This window comes from Larus michahellis, chromosome 11, assembly GCF_964199755.1.
Source record: "Larus michahellis chromosome 11, bLarMic1.1, whole genome shotgun sequence".
Classification (NCBI taxonomy): Eukaryota; Metazoa; Chordata; class Aves; order Charadriiformes; family Laridae; genus Larus; species Larus michahellis.
In genome coordinates this window covers 19525643-19545949 of record NC_133906.1, presented here as the reverse complement: position 1 = coordinate 19545949, position 20307 = coordinate 19525643, and the positions used below count along the sequence as shown (strand labels likewise).

The following is a 20307-nucleotide window of genomic DNA, read 5'->3' as shown; positions in this document are numbered from 1 at the left end:
TCAGTAAAAGTGGGGAAAGAATAAGAAAAATTTAAATATGGCTGAACAAATAAATATTTTCAGGCTCCTAAACAGATGTAATTTTCACAAATTAAAATAAGGCTCAAGGAAACAGGGTAGTCTTGGAAGAAAGACGAAGCTGAAAACCTGAAAACCAGAACCTCCCTAACGACCTCCCCTAGGGAAAATGAGATCCCATACACCTTGCTCATAACAAAATTTTCTCCTCGAAATCAAATATAGCCAAGTATGCAAGCCTCTTGGATAATCACATCCTAAAATATACTGTGTGTAATCTAAAAGCCAGAAGGTTGACTTTGCAAATGTCATTGTCACACGGGCTTATATATATCCAAGTACTTCAGCTGAGACCGTCACTGCCTCCCAGTCACAGGTGCACATTTTGAGTGGTTACTGTAAGAAGGATGTTAAGTCTTCATGTATTGCCACCGCACAGGCATACAATGCCGTAAGGCAGACAGCCCAGCTGGGTTAACACTTCCAGAACAATCCTGATGTTTGGAGACTGCAGTATTTTCAGTGCTGCCACATTCAACTTTATTACTGTATCAACATAGTACTTTGCATGTAACGCGTGCTTTAGAGATGACGGATGCTGCAGTCCTCATTCTTCAACAGGGGACAACACTTGTTCTAAAACACTGTCATTTATACCAAAGTAGTATTAAAAACGAGTAAGAACAGGCTGTCAGTCAATATGCAAATTGAACGCTGAAACGTGACTTTAATATGAAATTTAAACACTTAGCCACAATCACTGATTTCTGTCAAGCTAAGCCATAAAATAAGATATACCCAAAGTACTTCTGCACCACCTGTGTGGCATGTACATTTTTCTCTCTGCACATAGCTAGCCCCAAGTACGCAGAAAGATGTTTCTTTCAAACGACATTCAGCAATTAAGTCGCAGCCTTCTAGCACACAGTAAGTGTACAACGTCTTGAATAATTTAAAATTTTTCATTGCTGCAAATGGTGAAAGGGTAAAAACGCCTGCCCTGTTTTATATTAAAGGAAGGGCTGAAAAATGCATGGTGCTAGTTTGCTCCAGATAAACATACAAATGCAAACAATTAGTTTAAGTTTTAGAGGCACTGGTGTTCCCTAGAGAGTTATACCTTTTGGTGACTTGACAAGAAAACTGGGGCACACAGGATGCTTGTGCAGCCGATTTTATTAGGTCTACTCTTCTGAAACATTTGGATTCCCCCATTCTGAAGTTTTTCTTACCTATAAAAGGCATCTTAACTTCCAGCGCTGCCTCCCATAACATCCTCACAGACAAACTGATGAAATCTGGGCTAGATAAGCCGACAGTGAGGTGGACAGAAAGCTAGCTGAGCTCTGAGGGTTGTAATCAGCAGCACAAAGCCGAGCTGGAGGCCTGGACTGTCACTGGCTGTGCATCCCAGGGACCAATGTCAGGGATAATACTATTGCACACCTTTGTTCAAGACCTGGATGATGGGACTGAGTGCAGCCTTAGAAGCTTTACAGATGATACAAGCCTGGGAGGCATGGCTGATGTGCCACTCAGAGGGACTTTGACAGGCGAGAGAAACGGGCCAACAGGAACCGTGTGAAGTTCAACAAAGGGAAATGCAAATTCCTGCACCCGGGGAGGAGTAACCCCATGCACCTGTACTGACTGGGCACCCAGCAGCTGGAAAGGAGCTTTGCAGAAAAGGACCTGGGAGTCCTTGGGCACAAATTGAAGTACAAGAAATACTGCTTAAATGTAAGATTTTTTTTTTTTAATTTTAAGTTTTTTTTTAAAACTAAGTCACTGTAAGAGTGACTGAACAGCAGAACAGATTCCCCAGAGACATTACGGAGTCTCCATCCTTGGAGATTTTCAAAACTTCAGTGAATAAGATCTCGAGAAACCTGCTGTAGCTCAGTAAAGGGCTTGGGTTAGATGATTGTCCAGATTCTCCTTTCCTACCTCAACTATGTGTGATTTTATACATGTTCCAGCCCAGCCTCCACCTGAAAGAGATCTCTCCTCCAAAACAGAAGCAAGGAGATTTTGAGTTCTGTCTTTCACTCAATAGTAATATATACTTGATGTTCCACTGCTGTACAGAGCTACCAAACATGTATCAGGTGAAAAGCAAAGGACATTTAGACAAGCATTCTGCAAAGAGAAGATGTGCCGTCCTCTGCCCTCTGTTCATTCAGCTTAAGGCTGTTCCTTTATCTAGCGAGAGACAGAAGACAGCTTTGCTTTTGTTCATGCAAACAGAGATAGCTTATATACAGCAGAGGTGTCTGCAAGCTACAAGAATTAGATGGAGACCAACAGTCCATTTTGTACAAGACAGACACTAGAGATGAATGGCTCGATTTCTTACAACCACAGCCAGATTCAGATTGTAGGCCTGGGGACTGAAGCAGGCCCCAAAGAATCATGAACTGCACATCTGTTGTTCGTTGCCTGCTATCAACAATAAAAGGCCATCAGAGCCGATACAAAAACCTGCAGTGTTACAAACTGACCTGCATTTCAACTTCTGTTCCTTTCCTCCCGTTTCTATGATATAATAGAACCCACTTACCACTCAGCAGCATTGTAATTAAATAATCAAAAAGCAAACAAATTTCATATCTGACTGTCCCCAGGAGAAAACTGATATACATGAAAAAAGCATTTTAGTTTACTTAGGGCCATTCTTGTAACAAGAACCTCAGAGGGATATAATTAGTACCCTGCAAGCCAGCATATGAAAAGGCTTAATTTAACTGAGATCAGAACTACAGAATAGCTATAGAAATTAAAAGTGAAGCCACAAATCCACACAGGACTGCCACAGCTAAGCGTTTTTATGATCAGGAATTCTGAAGTCATAATTCACATGTACTGCATTCTGATTTCTGCGTATCCAGAAGGGTAGGCGTTATTTTGGACCATCCTGGAACAGCTGAGGTTAATCCAAGGAGGTCAGTCTGTGGGTCTTTAGCAGTTCCCAGTAGCACGCGGGAAGAGGCAGGCAACGCCGGGCAGGTTAGTTCTTATTCTCCAACAAGAATCTGATGAATTGGTGCCTCCCTCTTCAATAACACCTAATTCTTCTGCACATTAATCCCTACAATTATTTTGAAATGCTTATGGGCAGAAGAAGAAAGTCCTTATATCACAGGCATCACGACTAAGTTCGTGGGGAAAAAAGCATAAGCTATCATAGTCTTACTGGGAATGCCACATTGATCCTAGAGACTACTATGAGAGAAAGTAGAAAACAGCCCCACAATATTTACTCTGTTGTGACCAATGGCACATGCTGGAAAGCAGCTTCTTTTAAGCTAACCCAACCTAACAAGGGAATGCCCACGAAGAAAGATTCAAATGCCAGCAAAGACAGCTGCTGGAGGTGACAACAGGGACCCCACCTCAAGGCAAACTGATGCTACCACTGTACCACATTAGACTGATCCCTCCGACAGGCAGCCTTTCCCAGAGCACCGTGGCTATGTGGAATCCAGCACTAAATTTGGTTGAAGTAAGACCAGATTTCCATCATTTATACTAAAAAAAAAAAAATAACCCAGACAGCAAGTTGTTCCAGCACATTTCGATTTTCCAAATACAAAGCATAGGAAACATTTCAAAAACACAACTCATAAAGCTTTTGGTGCTCGCTGTTTAGATTTGCTGTCATCAGGACAGCCTTTTTTGCTTGAAAAATGTTTATTGCTAAAGGTCACAGAATTGTCTCTCTCAAACAAATTAAGAAATAAATGGCTGTTGACACTTCCAGATGATGATTCATCTGTTCGAGAGCTCCAATAATGCAAAGCAACACAGCTGCCTCTCAGGTATGCTGCAGGCCACAGCAGCCACCAACTATCCCAGAAATCTGTCTTCACTCTCCTAGCACTCTGGTAGCCAACTTCTCAACCCTCTTCATACTCACACCAAAAATTCCTTACTCCCAAGCTTAAAAACAGACGAAAAACATAGGAAAGTAACATCTGTCAGAAAAAAACACTGATGTGTGCAGTAGCCAGGTTTCCATACTCACTATTTCTATTATTAACAATGTCCTTTTTACTTCATGTGAAGGAAAGATCTCCACGTATGAGATACGCGAATGAAAGAGGCTGACGGATTAGCACTAAATCACCACCTTCAGAAACCAGTGCAATAGCAGGAGAGAGCAACGCTAACAGAACCTCAAGGGCAGCTGGGCAAAGCCCAGTATCTTTAACCCCAACACAGGTCAGTACACAAGAAATGCTGGCATGGAGATAGTCCCCATGCCAGGGAAAGCCAAGTTCTTGAAGGTTAGTCTTTTTAAAGAGTTATTAAAACGCTACAGGTCTGTTTAGACAGCCCTCAAGTGAAATGCCATCATGAGGTACAGCAGAGTATATCTGATATTTTATCTTGTCAGGGTAACCTCTCGATAAAAAAAAATTAATAATAGATTTTTATTGAGCGATTATCCTTTTCATCTTTTGCTTTTCACTGGAGTTTATGATGACTATTTACTGATCTCTTTGGGGAAGAAGCTGACATTTACTGTTCATACTTATGCCTCTCTGATCTCAAATGTGGCTTCTACTATCACTAAGTCCAACAGTGATTCTGTAATTTTAGAAGAAAGATGCTGTTACACATTTGTGGGACTAGCATTTGAAACAGACGCACAGCATTCCACCTTGCAGACAATGCAGAGGACTAATCCTTTGTGATTTTCGAAGAAAATCAAGAAATCTCTCCTCATTCTTTCTACTGCTCACCGGTTCTGCGATCATCAGCTTGGACACAAGGTTTTTACCACCTGCCCAATTTAATCATGAGAAACAGAAAACCAGAGCGGTGGCCTAACAGTCCAGTCCCAAGAATGTGCCCTTTTCAAACATACAACATGCGAAGTAAAAGTTTTCCTGGAGCCTCTACTCATTCCTACAGTTCAGTTTGATGTGTTAAATTATCAGTTCTCAGGTATTGCAAGTGTTTGTTGTTGTTTTGTGTTGTTGGTGTGTTTTTTTTGTTTGTTTGTTTTAAATACATACAATGGTTAAATTAAAACCAGAAATTTGTAACCAGCAGCCCTTCAAGTCAAGTTCATGTGTTTAGGACTTAGCAGCCCCCTGAAGACCTATTTAAACCCAGGGAGGGACGTGGAAGCCAGCCCCAGCACGGTTAAGGAAGAACACCGACTGCTGGAAAAGGAGCAGTAGCCAGCAGGAAATGCTACAGTGCGGACACAGAACTGACAGCAATGAAGGAAAAATGTTTCATCCTAACCAGTAATTGTCCCAACATGCACCAATCAACTGAGCTACCAGGAAAACACTGGTTTACAAAAAAAAAAAAAGTTTAGGTTTTTTATTAGCACTTTGTTTGCTTGTGTGTTGTTTGCTTCCCTGGACAATTTAGCTCACTGTCCAACACCAGTCTTCTATAGCCATCTATAAATAGATGCTGCACATAAATTAATCTCAGCTACTTCTTGCAACCTTTGTATGAAAGACGGATGACTGACAGAAAGGTTTGCATCTTATCAGAGGCAAGTGGAACAGAGCAAGAGAGCGCTGGACGAACAGCACACGTACAGACTGGCGAGGAGCAGGGGTGGGAGAGCCAGGAGTGCCCTCTTTCACTTGGTCAGAAGGGCACATCTAGAGAACAAGGGAAATAGATCCCCAAGAAACCAGATTTCATTACTTCTACTTCCCTCAAAAGAAACTTGTTTGTACAATTCAGCTGTGGTTACAGCATGAGTTTGTCTAATTTGCTTCTAGACTGAGTAGCAATAAAGAAACCTTGTTGGGAGGGCATTGTTTGTTGTGGGTTTTTTTTTCCTTCTCTCCCCAGCTTAGTCTGAAAATCCTCTAAAGAAATACTTATTTCATATAATATTGATTTCTTCAAACCAACATGCCTTGCTTGCAAACTAATTAGAGATGTACTTTAGAGCAAATACTATAGCTGTTGGATAGTGCTTATTTGAAAGTCAGTATAGGTCAGAACACTAAATACTCAGGAGCTTGTTTCCAAGCTCATTTTAGGAGCTTCCTACATGTCAGATTCCTGGAGATGTATCCTTTAGTATCTGCGTAGAGCTCTTTTCCCCAGTTGAGTAATTTCAACTTGAACTCTACAGTTGATAGAGCTAAATAGTCTTAGTAATTTTAAAGGAGAAAATAGACTTGCTAGATCTGATCACAACCCCTTAAAGCCACTGCACCCCTTCAACGCCAGCTACTTCAGAGGACTTTCCATGTGATCTCTCTAGCTATGCAGTGTCCACATGACAGAGGCATTCATTCCTCCCTCACTTGATTGCCTTTTCCACTATAGCAAGGGTGCAAACCACAAGACAAAGCCTAGCTTAATTTATATCACATAGCATTTAAATGGTTCAGAGAAAAAGATGCCTTGCCTTTCTGCTACAGAAGAAGTAAATTCAGAAAATATGCATTACTGCTGCAATTACAAGTGGTTGTTCCATTTGTGGTGATGGTTATGCCAGCGACTACACATCTTTGCATGTAGCACTTAAACCCAATGCCAAATGACCACTACTGGCTATGCAGCACAAAATAAGGAGTGCAGGTGCAAGCAAGTCAGCAAGTGAGAGCAGTCAAAGTTTTGGATGTTGTGGATTTAGTTTTCAGAAGCACAAAATTCAGGAGAAAAGTAAGCCAAGTCATAGGTAGTTTGACGTGGAAACCTTTTATCAAGGCTTTTTTTTAATGTTTTCTGTTTCTAGGGAAAAAAAAAAAAAGGCAAAACATGAGGAGTGAGCTATTCTACCTCCTCTTTTTTTTTTTTTTTTCCTCCTGTATTGCAAGTGTCAAACATTTAACCCCGGGGTTAACTGTTAAGGGCTACACAGGCCTTTAGCAGAATATTAAAACCAGCTTCCCTGTTTATTTGTGTTGTCCAAAATGCAGGACAGCCCATGCCATCTGCAGCTAAACCAGCACAAACTGAATATGGAACACGAGTTTTTTTTGCTAGACTTATGGGCTTTCAAATGTACTGGAGCAAGGTTCACCTGAGCTGTACTGTTCACCTGAGCAAGTAAAAAACCTCCAAGTCATTATACACTTATTTGCAAGTTCGTTGATCCCTTAGGTAGGTAAGCACAGGTAGGTAAACATAGGTGGAGATGTAACATACAAATTATCATACCTCTGTCACTGAAGTCATCCACCAGCACTATCTCTGCTATCAGCTCAGGAGGGGAGCGGTTTAGGACACTGTGCACTGTCCGGAGGAGAGAGGACCATCCTTCGTTGTGGAATGGTATTATCACGCTGGTGTTCGGAAGCTTCTCCAGGTACAGCTTATTCTTGCAGCTGGACATAGACAGAGTAAGGTTAAAAGGTGGTGCCAAAAAACACCAGCACTTCCGTATCAATTACCATCAAGTAACTTGGTTCATCCTTTATGCCTCAAATTGATGCACTGCGCCTGAAAAAAGCCACCCCAACTTTCAGGCCTTATCAAGCCAGTGTTGACCTGATCTAGTCTACCTGGCCAAAAAAAAAAAATTCCATACGAAGTGAGGGCTGTTAATGGCCAGTGACACTTAGCAACATAAAGTCAGAGGGATCTATTAGGGTGCTGAAATTGCTTTTAAAGGAAACTCCAGTTATAGCTTAAGATACAAAAGTCTCTAAAATACTTGTTTTCCCTGCCCTTATACCTCAAAGATCACTAGGAAGAGGAATCTCTACAAAGTTGTTTCAGAAGTTGAATGTTATCTCTCCTAGGTGCTATCAGTATATTGGTTTAGCTCACTTATTCCCAGTTTTCAGAGAAGCAAATCACTCTAATCACATGGATAACTGTCATCCAAATTTTGTAAACAAAACGTGCAGGAAGTAAGGATGACAGAATCTTCCCTAAACAGTCCCAGAACTTCAAGACACTATGAACAACAGACGGAAGAGACAGTTACCACTGCACGGTAAGAACTGCTCAATAAACAAACCCAGCTCTCTCAGTAATAGGTCAACCTCCAACCTCTACCAAAGGTTTCTTTTGTTATGCTGGACAGATTATTTAAATCTTACTTTTCCTAACCAATCGATCTTGTGTTCTCCGTTTTTCAGCAGGTCTAGTTTGACATCTGGGATCAGTTCTGCAGACAGAACAAGGAAGTTGGGCTTTGAATACAAAGAATTACAGAACTTGGATAAGGCTGGAGAGTCAGCTCTGCAGAGTCCCCGTACGGACCCCTTGAATTTGGGGGTATTTCCCCACAGCATTGATCTTCTTAATTTTGAAATAGGGTTAATGCTCCCTTGCCTCGTGGGAGTGTTTTCAAGGTAGCGTCATGAAGAAAATTCCAACTGCAGCAATAAATGCAGTGTTTATTTTCCTGCAGGTGTGGCCCTAGTAGTGGAGTTTGAACATTATTAAATAGGTAAGATCTAAAGCCATACAGTGAGCAATTGTAGTTAAAAAATACTCAGCAGCTGTTCACCAGGGGACAAAAAAATCTACTACACTCCCAGAACCCCATGCGTCCAGGGCAAAATAGACAGAAGTGGCTATGTGAACACAGATTTTTAGAATATATTAATGACACTGCCAGCAGGATGGGCTACTCTCTTTCCACTAGCAGGGGAGGAACTGTGTTCCCTGCCCTGCCACAACATCAGACCTCTTGCACAGCCTGCACCCGAGCAGATTCCCTCCTGCCAGGCACTTGGCTGGGCTTTCACTACCCGCACAACGCAGTGCATGCATGCAGGTAATTCCCTCCCTGTTCCCTGAAGGGCAGATGGGAACAAAAGTGGCTCTGGCATTGGCAGCTTTTTCCTGGTACCTTTCCCAGGGAACGGAGAAGGCTGCACCTATGTTATACAAGCTCAATAAATCTGTGATTACAGGAAGTGCCCGCGTGAAAGGACACTAGCTTATTCTGGGTCTAATGAATTGTCTTGGGGTGCTGCCAAGAGCTTGCAGGCCGTGGCTGCAATGCACAGATGCAAGATGCAAAAAAAAGCTGCATGGACGGCTTTCATCCAGCCCTTGGCATTGCAATCTTAACCTTCTTCCGAGATAGCTACTAGCTGTAATTCTGTTCCAATATGAAACAAGAGGCCCCCAAATCTTTTCTAACTCTTCTTAAATTGGAATTCTCATTTTCTGACTAACTTTAACAAGTGGCAAACTGTAGCTATTAAGTTTAACCATTGAGCATGGAGAGAAATTGTCTCCCTCCAGCTACCATGTCTACAATTGCTTTACAGGACCCGCAAAATTACTATTTAATATTAAAAAACCCAGAAGCACTTAAAGGAGATGTTAGCAAGGGAAGACACAACTGCTGAAACAAACAGCTGTATGTGTGCACCAGGTAGACCCAGTATGCACACACCCTCAGTCCTTTGATTCCCGTGAAAGCAGAGGTGACGTGCTATTTGGTATATAGACGTCCACACAAACCATCTCAGAAGTCAGCAAACACATTGCCTGCTTCTTTGTCCTTCCCCATCCAGGCCAGCTGCTGGGGAAAAATCCCAACTGTGTCCCCAAAGCTTAGGTAAAGGACAGGACAGATGCTGCATTTTTCCCCAGTTCACCTTCTCCTTACACTCCCTGCTGTCTGCTTGCACATCTCCAGACGACAGAATCTCTATTATCTCCTATGATACGTAAAATGCAACGCAAAGTAAGTGCTCTAAAACACAGCTTGCTTCTTTCTAGAATGCTCTTTATGGACTTCGTCCCAGCTGAACTTCATCATACCATACCATTTCAAGTATATCATTGGTAATGGGCACAGGGAATGCACAACAGACCTTTTTAGTCATGAATTCCTTTACTGCAAATCTCCATTATACATAACCCCACTCCCTGCCCAGCTAATCCTAGTATCTATTCTATACACACGCTGTTTATCCTCTCCTTGAGACCTCCACAATTATAACTCGCTACATTGGGGTAAAGGGATGTGTCAAGCAACAAGCATACCAGCTGCAGTGGCATCATTAATCACAGCTGAAGTTGTTGGCGACACAGACACTTCACTTATTAATTTTAACTGGGGACTGAAGTTAGAAGTTTCACATTTCAAAAATGTTTAAATAGCAGAATTAGCAATGAGGAGTCAACAACTTTGGGAAACAATGGGGAACGTGAGGTAATATATTAAATCAGATCAGGAATCCTCCTCAGATGAGGAAATACTGCCGTTGTCTGATGTTTAAATTCTCAGAGCCCATGGCAGCCCCTGTAGATGGAGACCAGGTATAATTTAGGTTAGCAAACTCAAACTGTATTTCCTAGAACGTGAGGTATGGGCTGATCAACAAGCATCTTCAATTACCTGATTTATCTCTACATTTAAACATTTCAGCTGCGTGCCTAAAATATTTATGGAGCTATAATCACTACTGTGGTTTATGAGTATATATTGAGAAAGGGCGTCAAGTCAGTGTATTTGATCAGTTTGCTGTGACAGCTGAAGAGGTAATCTCTCCAATGTGCAGCTAACAAATTATAAAACCTGACTCCTGGAAATTATATCTCCTGAACAAAGTAGATGTTGAATTCAGATTCACTAAACTGTGATAAGAACGGCTTTACACAAAACAAGCTTCCATTCAAATATCTAACAATGCTTTTAGATTAAGAACCACACAAACAGGATTTAAAAACCTCTCAGCTTTGTATAAACAAGGGTTAAGTCTTAACTGAGCACTTCTGCTAATTAAAAACTCCTCCTGGCTTGCACAAAATCCAGTTTGACACCATCCTAATGGATAATGTCCAAGAATAGATGAACTCAAAAGCCAGAATTCAATTGGAACTAGTTTCTACTCATAAACCTTGATGAGGTTTTTATGAGGAAGATGTCTAAGAAACTAATCGATAAATCAGAAAGATTTCTGATAAAACTCTTCATACACAGCTGAGCGGAATTACTCCAATCTTGTTCTGCTCCTGAGCATTTCATGGTCATTTCCAGCTAGTGGCCAACATAAGAACTGGGCAGTGTTTAGTGACAAAGTCATCACCTGATAACACCTAGGGCATTTGCCAACCGAGCTGGACATTTACATCGGTTTTCACCACAGAAAGAAATAGCTCCACCTTATTAGTTGCTAAAAGTTGCTGTCTATGTCAGTGGGCTCAGGATCTGAACTGTCACGTTGCAAGAGGTGAAGGAAGAAGCCGCCTCTGGGTTAAATTCAAGGTCTCTTCTGCATAGGGCTGCAAGTTTTTGGTAATTTAAAGTCTTGTGGAATCAAAAGGGGAATATTTTTCCCCCAGATTTGGTCTCTTCTGTTTCCCATTGCAATTACTATACACTGTCCTTTATTAAGGAGACAACAGGATCCAGCTGCAAAAGGGCTGTGTTTGACAAACAAAGGACAAGAGTCCATAATTAAAAAAACCAAAACATACTCCTGCAGATATGGTAATCTAGGGCTTTCACTCTTAGAAATGCAAACTATATACTCACTTTGGATGTCTGATGTCTGGAAGGGAACGATTCAGAGAAATTTTATCACTCACAAAGATATTAAAGCCATTTTCCCTGTATGCCTGGTCCACTCGCTCTGCATCAGTCATTGGGTAAGGTTTTCCCTGTTCTCCATTTCCTACAGATAGGCAGAAAGTAAACATGCATCATTACTACTAATTGGTGCTTAACCGGCCAGAAACTAATCCATATATCAAAAGAAGAGCAGTCATCTTATACTACTTTGAAAATTCCTTCATTAGTTTTGTGCTCTGTGTCATATTTAGCACTAGGTCAACCACGTCAATCTAACAGTTTTATTCAATACACAGTTTTGCTACAAACCACTCAGCTGTGCAAATCCTAGAAGTTAAAAGTCTTCCTTCTACCATCAGAAACAGACAAAGGGGCTCTGGCAATGCTGGGGAGGATCCATAGAAGGTTTTTTGTTTCACTGCAGGAAGACTACATATGGTTTGAATACCTCATCACTGCTGCTTTTTCCAGCACAGATGGATATGTATATTTAACAACCTGAGCTCTTGCACAGAGGAGGTAGAGCCCTTGCAGACACACCAGCATAAAGCTGTGACATTCAAAATGGGCCATTTTATGTGATGCAAGACAAAACCCATAACTATAGAACAAAGCTTGCATGAACTTTAGAATCTAGAACGTTTTTCTTATCCCCCCTTCTTCCTTTCTAGATCTCCCAGTTTTTGGGAGAGGTACCTGTATAAAAACATTTTTATAGTAATCTTACATACCTACACGCTCAGAGTCCCTCCTGATAGCTTCTTTGTTATGCCAGTCCTTTTTCCTTTGTCCATCACCAAAGTAAGCGTCTTTCTTTTGCCTCATGTGTGATGCCTTTCAAACAAAAGATAGGATATATTAAATACACAACATGTGAAACCTTTCTGTAACAGCCTCCCCTTTCTGTAAGAGGATATTAAACATCTTCCTAAAGGTAAGACTGTCAAAAGCAAGCAGTTTTTACCCTGAAAGGGGTGAGAGAGGAAGCAAGTTTTGCTTGCCTCGGAACAGTACTTTATCTATAGCTGTTAAGTGGTATTTTTTTCAGGGCACCATCATGTATGCAGACCAGTATTCTTAATCAGGGAATCTATTAAAAACTCCCATTTTCATTTTGAAAACATCCAATACATCTTACATCCTATTTAATTAACAATAAAGCTGTAATGGGAGACCTATTGCAGGATCATTATTAATGAGCGCACTACTACACCTGAATAAAATCAAAATAAGATTTAAAAGGTCATTTATTAAGACTCTTGCTGCTCAACTTAAAAGCAAATTTTACACAAGGCATGAGCCTGCACTGAACCCAATTAGAGCTCCTCTTTTCATGATGTTGTTCCTGAAATTCAAAAGCAATGGGTGCTTTGGGAACAAGTTAGCAAATGAAAGATGAGGTGAATTCAGGATCAAAGAGACTATGGTGTGTGGAAAGAAAACCATGATACATCTCGAACACTGACATCCCCCAAGTTCAAGGGAAATATATATATAATATATTTAAGTAGGCTTTAAGGTTAAAAGAAGAGCACATCTTCTCTGAGAATAAGTTTTCAATTACGTTCTAATATGCTGGTAGAGTACAAATGCAAGTCATTTGTAGCATTATTACTGCAAAAGTAGTTACACAAAGAACTTAGAGGGTTTTCCCTTTTAATTTCTCATGACCTGCAGAGAGAACTCCACAGGCTAGAACTTCCTAGGAAGAAAAAAAAGCTTCCCTCCTTGGAGGGCAAGAAGTTTAAAGTCTCACTAATGGGTCAATCAAACCAAACAACCACCAAAAAGCAACGGTTGGCATAGTAACCTTGCAGGGTTATCAGGCATCTTTGGCATCTGGGACAAAGATGTCATTTGCCTGACTTGTTAAATTACAAACTCTTAATTTTCATGCCCAGATTTGTCTTGGGAAAATAGGACTTTTGGACATTTTACTTGTTATTCCAAGGCACTAGTCTTCAGCCTGATGCAGCTCACCTCACTGCAGCCTCACAGATGAGCTCTGGTGAACCTTGTAGTGAAGGTTTTGCAGATTATCCCCACCACCCCTCTCCTACAAGAGCCAGCCCTGGGTATTAGCTCACAAAACCATCAGTGAAGACAGGTTTCAGCTAAGATCTCAAAGTGAACTAGAGAGGCCGAACACAGGTACATGCTCCGCTCCACCTGCTCTGTTACGGGTGGTAAACCTTAGCAAAGGAACTGCCTGAAAACCTTGAGTTGTGCTGGTTGTATTACCGTGCCAAAGGGTAAAAGTCTAAAAGTAATAGAGCTCAACCTGATTAAGAGCTGGCCTGTGAACTACTAGAACTTTTTTTTCCCCCCACATAACAGATTTTTAAATCAATCTAGATCCTTTCAATCACGGATCATAAACTGATTTACACTCAGCTTCTTGACATTTTGCAGATGGTAACACACCTGGCAGAAGTCAGGTTTCATCCATGAAACTAGACACTCAGTTACACATTTCAATTAACTAACATCAGTACTCAGAGCATTCCCCTTCCTGCTCCCTGCAATTTAATTTTATTTTCACTGAAGGAGAGCTGATGGGCACTCAGGATGGACAAGAAGTCAGTCACAGAGACAGTTCATGATGTGAACATTAAGGAACTTACACTTGTGCCACCTGGAACTAACAAGGATATGCTCTGAAAAATAGTTATGATGCAGGAAGATGGAGGAAAAGAAACTCTCAGGGCGGCATGGGAAGAGACCACACTATAGGACTGGGATTAACAGTGGCGAAAACCAGACAACTGCCAGAAGAGGCTGGTTAGCAGGAAAGGACAGTTACACCCAGAAGAAGAGAGACCACCTTAAGAAGAACCCCAACAGAGCTATATCTAGATGGTGTACTTGATTTCTTTCATTTACTCCATGATGCCTTAATTTTCTTCATCTTTGTTATTTGTTCTTTTATTTTCCACTCTGATGAATTTATAAGAATCAAAAGCAACAGTTCATTTTTATGTTGTTAATTTCTGTCCCTTTAGCACATGAACTCTACTCTTCTAAATCCTTACTTCTGTTCAAATACAGAAACTGGTAGTGTATCTTCCTGAATTTCACTCCACACCTATATTAGGACATAAAATGAATGTTGCCACCAGCAATCCAATATCTTCAGTTCCGCTCTGAATACACACATTGAAGACTTGCATTTGCTGAAGAAAAAAGGTTTCATGAGAGGCACTGCCAAAGCCTCACCAATTCCCTTCATCCGGGGGAAGGTAAGTGCAGGTCCAGAGCAGCAGAGCTGTGGTGAAGAACCGTGCTCTCCTCTTCTGGAAGGGCTTACCTGAACTCACCAGGTATAAATATCAAACTAAATTGCTTAACTGGCCTAGTGGTCTTCTAGCCATCCCATTAAACATCACTGTTCTTATGTGAATTTCTGCCTGCTGATAACGAAAAAGTACTTTTAAGTGTCAAGATGAACGTGTAAGTACCCAATGTGCAAGAAAGCACTGGGAGGGCAAACTAAACACAGTGGACAACAGCACTTCTAGAGAGAAACTAAGCATGCAGCTAGTCCTTGGGTCAATCGGAGGCTGGTGTCAGCAATGCAATCACACAGCACCTTGAAAAACATACAGGGTATATGCCCACACCAGCTAGAAACCTCACGTTTGCTCCACTGCAGAAGGTTGCTGCTGCTTTTGCATAGGGGGTGTGCACAGATGGGGTTTGAGATGCCTCCTTAGGGTGCAGTGAGCCAGGGCGCGGTGTGGGCAAGGGGCTGGCAAACCCACCTCCAGCACCTACACGTGGCTCTGTCTGACCTAGTGCTAGCACAAATAATTTATGCAAACTCTACCTGACTTTTGCTAGCTTGTGCCCACTCATGTGAGCAGGTCTGGATGACAGCTGTGTGACAGACAGACCGTAGAATTGTCAGCTTCGTCATTTTTGGTGTAAAACAGATCGAATTTTCAGCAACACGAAGCAGCCAGCCTGTGCTACTGCAACAGTCCAGCACTTCCACTTGTCTGGCCACCACAGTGATTTTTAATTTTTCCGACAACATGCCACCCTCTGGATCACCCCCACTAAATAACCTGCAGAGCTCACTACCATTCTGCGAGATCTGAGCTTTGCCAGGCCTGCTCACCAGTCAGTTTCCTCTCCAGGATGCTCCCCTGCCAGGAAAAGTCCTGGAAAGCTCTCCCAGACCAGAGCACCTCCTCGCCAGGAGAGTTTTGCCAACTTTCTGAGCACTAGGCTTGTGCACAAGTGTCATACTAGGCACAGGAACAACTGGCAAGTCTGAAACCTCAATATTTTAAGTCTCTTTTGTCTCTTGTTTATAGGGCTCTGGACTGAATGAGCACACCAGGAGAATTGTTTACAATGATTACAAATGGCCACTATCCCCTTCTGCTATTTGCTGTCATTCAACACGTGTAAAGCCCTTATGAGCAGTTACTGTAGAAATCCCACCCACTACTCAAGAGGAGAGCACTGTAAGAGGGTCTTTAGACTAGATCTACAAGGAGACATACACAGTGCGACTCAGCCTTACAAGACCCGCTGTGCACGTGGTCACCGAGCACCCTATGCCAAGCCCCTGTGAAGCGACCAGAAGAAGTCAGGCATCCTGGAGAAGGAGAGGGGAAAAAGAGAGACCCACCAGCAAAAAGGCATGCAAACTGCCTAACAGGGCACTGGTAAGAATGTTTTAGATCCCATTTCTTCTTGGCACTCAGGCAACTGAAACTAGAATTGCAGAGACAACTCCTTCCCTCTGAACTCTAGTCTGAAAATATCCCTTAGAAGACGCACGTCCACTGCTGACGCACGTCCACTGCTGCAGGTACCTGTGTGGATAATTCTCCTTACGAAATACACTAACAGGATGGATCTTGACCTGCCCCCTCCACAAGAGCTCTCAGGAGATGGGAGACAAGTTCGAAGTACTCCCCCAAAGCATTCACGGCAACACCTCCAGCATCCTCTGGAGGGAAGCCACACCACTGGGCTATCGGCTGTTTCAGGAGGGGCATTTCACACCATTACAAAGCTGTACCACCAAAGCAGCCAACGCTCACCAAGCCAAGCAGCAACCTAGAAGCCATTAAAAAGCAGTTCCAGCCATCCCTGCCCAGGGCGAGCATGCCCAGGCTCTGGACTGGAGTCGCCCTTGTGTTCGTGTGCTCAATATAGGATATTGCAAACAGGGAAGTACATTTTCTGCACAGCTTCAAGCCATTCTTCAGAGAGGTCAGCAACGTGCATTCAGATACCCTCAGAGCAGGCAAGCAATTTAAACACTGCGATACTCAGTGAAAGCAAGCAGTCATACGCCATTCTCCAGTGCTGTTAAAAAAAGAAAAAAAAAAAAAGAAGAAATCGCAGAGATTGTCACTGAATTACGTACAAAGCCCAAATCAGGCAGGCAGACAGCAGAAAGTCTAATGCATAGATATATTACTTCTCTCAGTCCCAAATACGTTTACGCACGAAAACATCTTTGAGCTGGGCTAAGCTAAACCCTGCCAAGGCCACACATATCAAGACAAAAACTTCAAATAATTTCTAAATTTTAAATTAAGCAAGAGGGGAAACTATGGAGTACACGCATCAGTTACTCAGACCTTTCTGAACTGTAGTGTTGGACTTTGGAGTCCACCGAGAACACAGAATAAGAGTTATCGATCCTTAAATTCTGAGGAATAGGCTCTGTACAGCTTTCAGTCTTGGAGACTTTTTTTCACGTTGGCACCAGCAAAGTAAAGTGAGGACTGTGTGGGGTGACTCATTATCTGTTCCTCTGACTGCAGTGCTCATGCTGTTACTGCCCTGTACACCTAGAGCTGAACGAGATTCACACCAGATAAACACAACGTTAATCTCTGTTGGATCGCCATACCTCTCTTTAAGTGGCTTTTAAAATCTTGAAGGGTAGACATAGCTGCAGATGGTCACGACAGACATGCTGCATTCTGGAGCTTTTTTGGGCTTAGGCAGAGAAGTTACATTCAATTCAGAAATGCTCCATTACGGGTAAACGTTAAGAGGTTAGAATATTTCCCCTGCATCCCTTGCAAGCAAACATACAACACTTACATTGGTTTTGCAGGTCGCTATTAAAACACTGTATCTGAAAAGCGTGCTGTGAGTCACTGACAAGTTCTGTCAACAATGTCTGAACATTAATTTTGAAGTGACTTTCAGTGCTAGAAAGTGAAGATCAGTGTCTTTGCTTCAGTGACCTTGCCAGCACCTGCGATCCACACAGCCCCAAAGGGAAGGTGTAGCTGCAGCAGGCTGATTAGCATCTCATTTCTTGTTAAGAATAACACTTTCAAGACCAACATAATTTCAGCAGACTACCAAAAAAAGTCAGTGTGAACGATAAAACATTGCCTTCCCCACCTCGACTGCAATTTTTATGCTCATGTCATCACTACTAGCAGAGCAGTGTGTAAAGTTGCGGGCAACATGCCATTGTGGGCAGAGGGAAGATATGCATATACACGCTCAAAGTCTCACTGTGAAAACGGGCAGGTTGCTGCCGTTGATGCTATTTTGGAAGCTCCTTCTTTTTTTCTTTTCTTTTTTTTTTTTTTCCCCCCTTCTTGCTTTTTCTCCTTGTAAAAGATGTCTGAGCTCTAGAAATCCAGACACAGCACACAGGGACCAGAATGTTGCCTTTTTTAGTGGTTTCCTTCAGGGATGCTGCATGGGATTTGACTCAATTATGCAAATTACATAACTTGATGATACCCCTTCAACAGATGCACTAGACTGTGATGTCTAAGCAGTCTGCAAAACACAGCAAGTTTCCTAGGACTGACTTTTGCTTTCACTATTAAACAAGCATCTCATTTGCGGGGAGCTATGTCTTACCCGTAATGCCATATTTCATGTCAATTTTCACTTTTATCCTAATTTCTCATTAATTATAACTGCATAGCAGGAGATGTAAGTTTTGTCCAGAGCCCACCAGCACATCCCCCCTTATCTGTATTTTAACTGTGGAATATAGTGACCGTTGTTTGAACACTGCAGTTATCAATGCTGCATGGTTAGGGTACATGGGCATGACTGATCTGGATTTCTGTCCCTATAAAACAGGTCAGCAAGACTACAGCCTTTGTAATTTTCTGTCTTGCTCTACCTTAGCTTCTCATTTTGCAAAAACTTCTTCATTTTTGAAATGGTCAGTTGTAAACAGCAATGCAAAAAGGAGATTTCAAAGCATGAAGGGCTCATTATGGTCATCTAGTCAAGCTATGTAAGTGCGCGAGCCATTGAATTTTATCCATTAACTCCTACAGCAAGCCCATAAGTTCTATTTCAGCTCAAGCACATTTTCTTTTCCTTAAGAACTGGAAGTTATTTACCACTAAGGAGTGATTACTTCTCCAGCAATATCTTAAACTAATCTCCTGCCTGTTTCCATCCTTCATTTTTTAAAAACAGAAAATGAATTAAAGTAGAAAGGCATATAAAGCAATACATTGAAAATGGATTTAGACAGATTGCTGTAAATAAGCCCCTTCTGTTGTCTACCATGCTGTTACTTAACGCGCCGCCAAAGCAATTGATCAGCATTCAAACACCAAATGCACAAAAATGGAATTTTAATCTTTTGTTTAATCACTATTTAGTGTGCCTGGCTCCAGCCAGAATAAAAGAAGGGTGGATAGAGACGTAAGCCAAGAGTTTTATGTACACGAGGAAAAAAAAGATTTGCTGAAGTGCATACGCTAATCACAATGCTGTACAGATCTCAAACCCCGTTGAAACATATATTTTTTTGGGTTGATTTATTTTTTTATTTTTTAAACCAAGGAGCTGTGATCAGACCCAAGAAGCTATGATCTTTGGAGACAGTGATAAAAGGGGTGTCTGTTCCACCCTAGGTCTCTTCATTTATCCCAGCACCTCAGCAAGTATGTCTTGCATTTATATCCTACAACAAGATGCTGAAGATAAAAAAACAATCCAGAAAAACAACAGGAACGGACAGAGCAAATAGAAACCATTCTTCTATTTATTAGGTGGACTCAGTGGAAGACTCAAGAGCGTGCACTTTGGGTACAGCCTGGTTGCCATGATCTGTGCCACAGCAAAGCAGAAGTAAGAAACATTTATAGCCAGCTTCTCTTCGGTCTTCCAAAACGTAGAGTACCCGAGGGGTTTCAGAAGGCAGGAAACATGAGAGAAGCCAGGTCTGGCAGAAACAAGGAGGAATTCTCCCTCTCACTGCTGCAAGAAGCCCAGGTTTTAATCATCATGGGACCATCCATGCTAAACGTAGGCAACCTTTTCATAAGCAAATAGATATCAAGTCTTATTGCACCATGAAGAAATAAAAATCTCTCTTGGTTTGTCAGAGATCTATTAGCATGTGTTGAACAACAAATTGGTACAACACCCGCACAACACAAACAGCCTCCATCCTTCATACTGGCATGAGAACAGCTGAGGCTTTCAGATGATCTAATGATAAATAAAAATATCTCCACCATCAGCTGGAGGCATTCGTCCTAGGACAGGAAGCTGAGCATAGCCTCGGTCAGTCAAAGCTCTTCATTTACTGGAATGGGAGATAGCGCAGTACTAGGAACAGAAAGCTGCTAAAAGCCTTGCCATGCGATCTACTCAAGTGTTTTCAAAAGGTTAATTTTTGAAGCTATTTCAGTCCATAAAAAATTTAAAAGCTACATTAACATAATCCATACCTTCAGCATTTCAGGAACTATTAACAGGCAACACAGGACTAAATGGCAGCACATCATGTGGAATGATTAAGTGCTTTCAAAGACAAAAAAGCCAAGTATGCCTTTGCAGCTGTG

The 20307-nt window shown here is 41.8% G+C and overlaps 1 protein-coding gene across 2 annotated transcripts in view; it reads right to left on the bottom strand.

Moving 5' to 3' along the window:
- Positions 1 to 20307, bottom strand: part of GALNT10 (polypeptide N-acetylgalactosaminyltransferase 10) — a 90089-nt gene that overhangs the window by 35600 nt on the left and 34182 nt on the right. For both annotated transcript variants that reach the window (XM_074603991.1, XM_074603992.1), the window contains exons 2-4: positions 12226 to 12328; positions 11459 to 11597; positions 7168 to 7334 (exon numbers count right to left, since the gene is read on the bottom strand). In XM_074603991.1, the coding sequence (XP_074460092.1) occupies positions 7168 to 7334; positions 11459 to 11597; positions 12226 to 12328 (409 nt within the window). The remainder of the gene's footprint in view (positions 1 to 7167; positions 7335 to 11458; positions 11598 to 12225; positions 12329 to 20307) is intronic.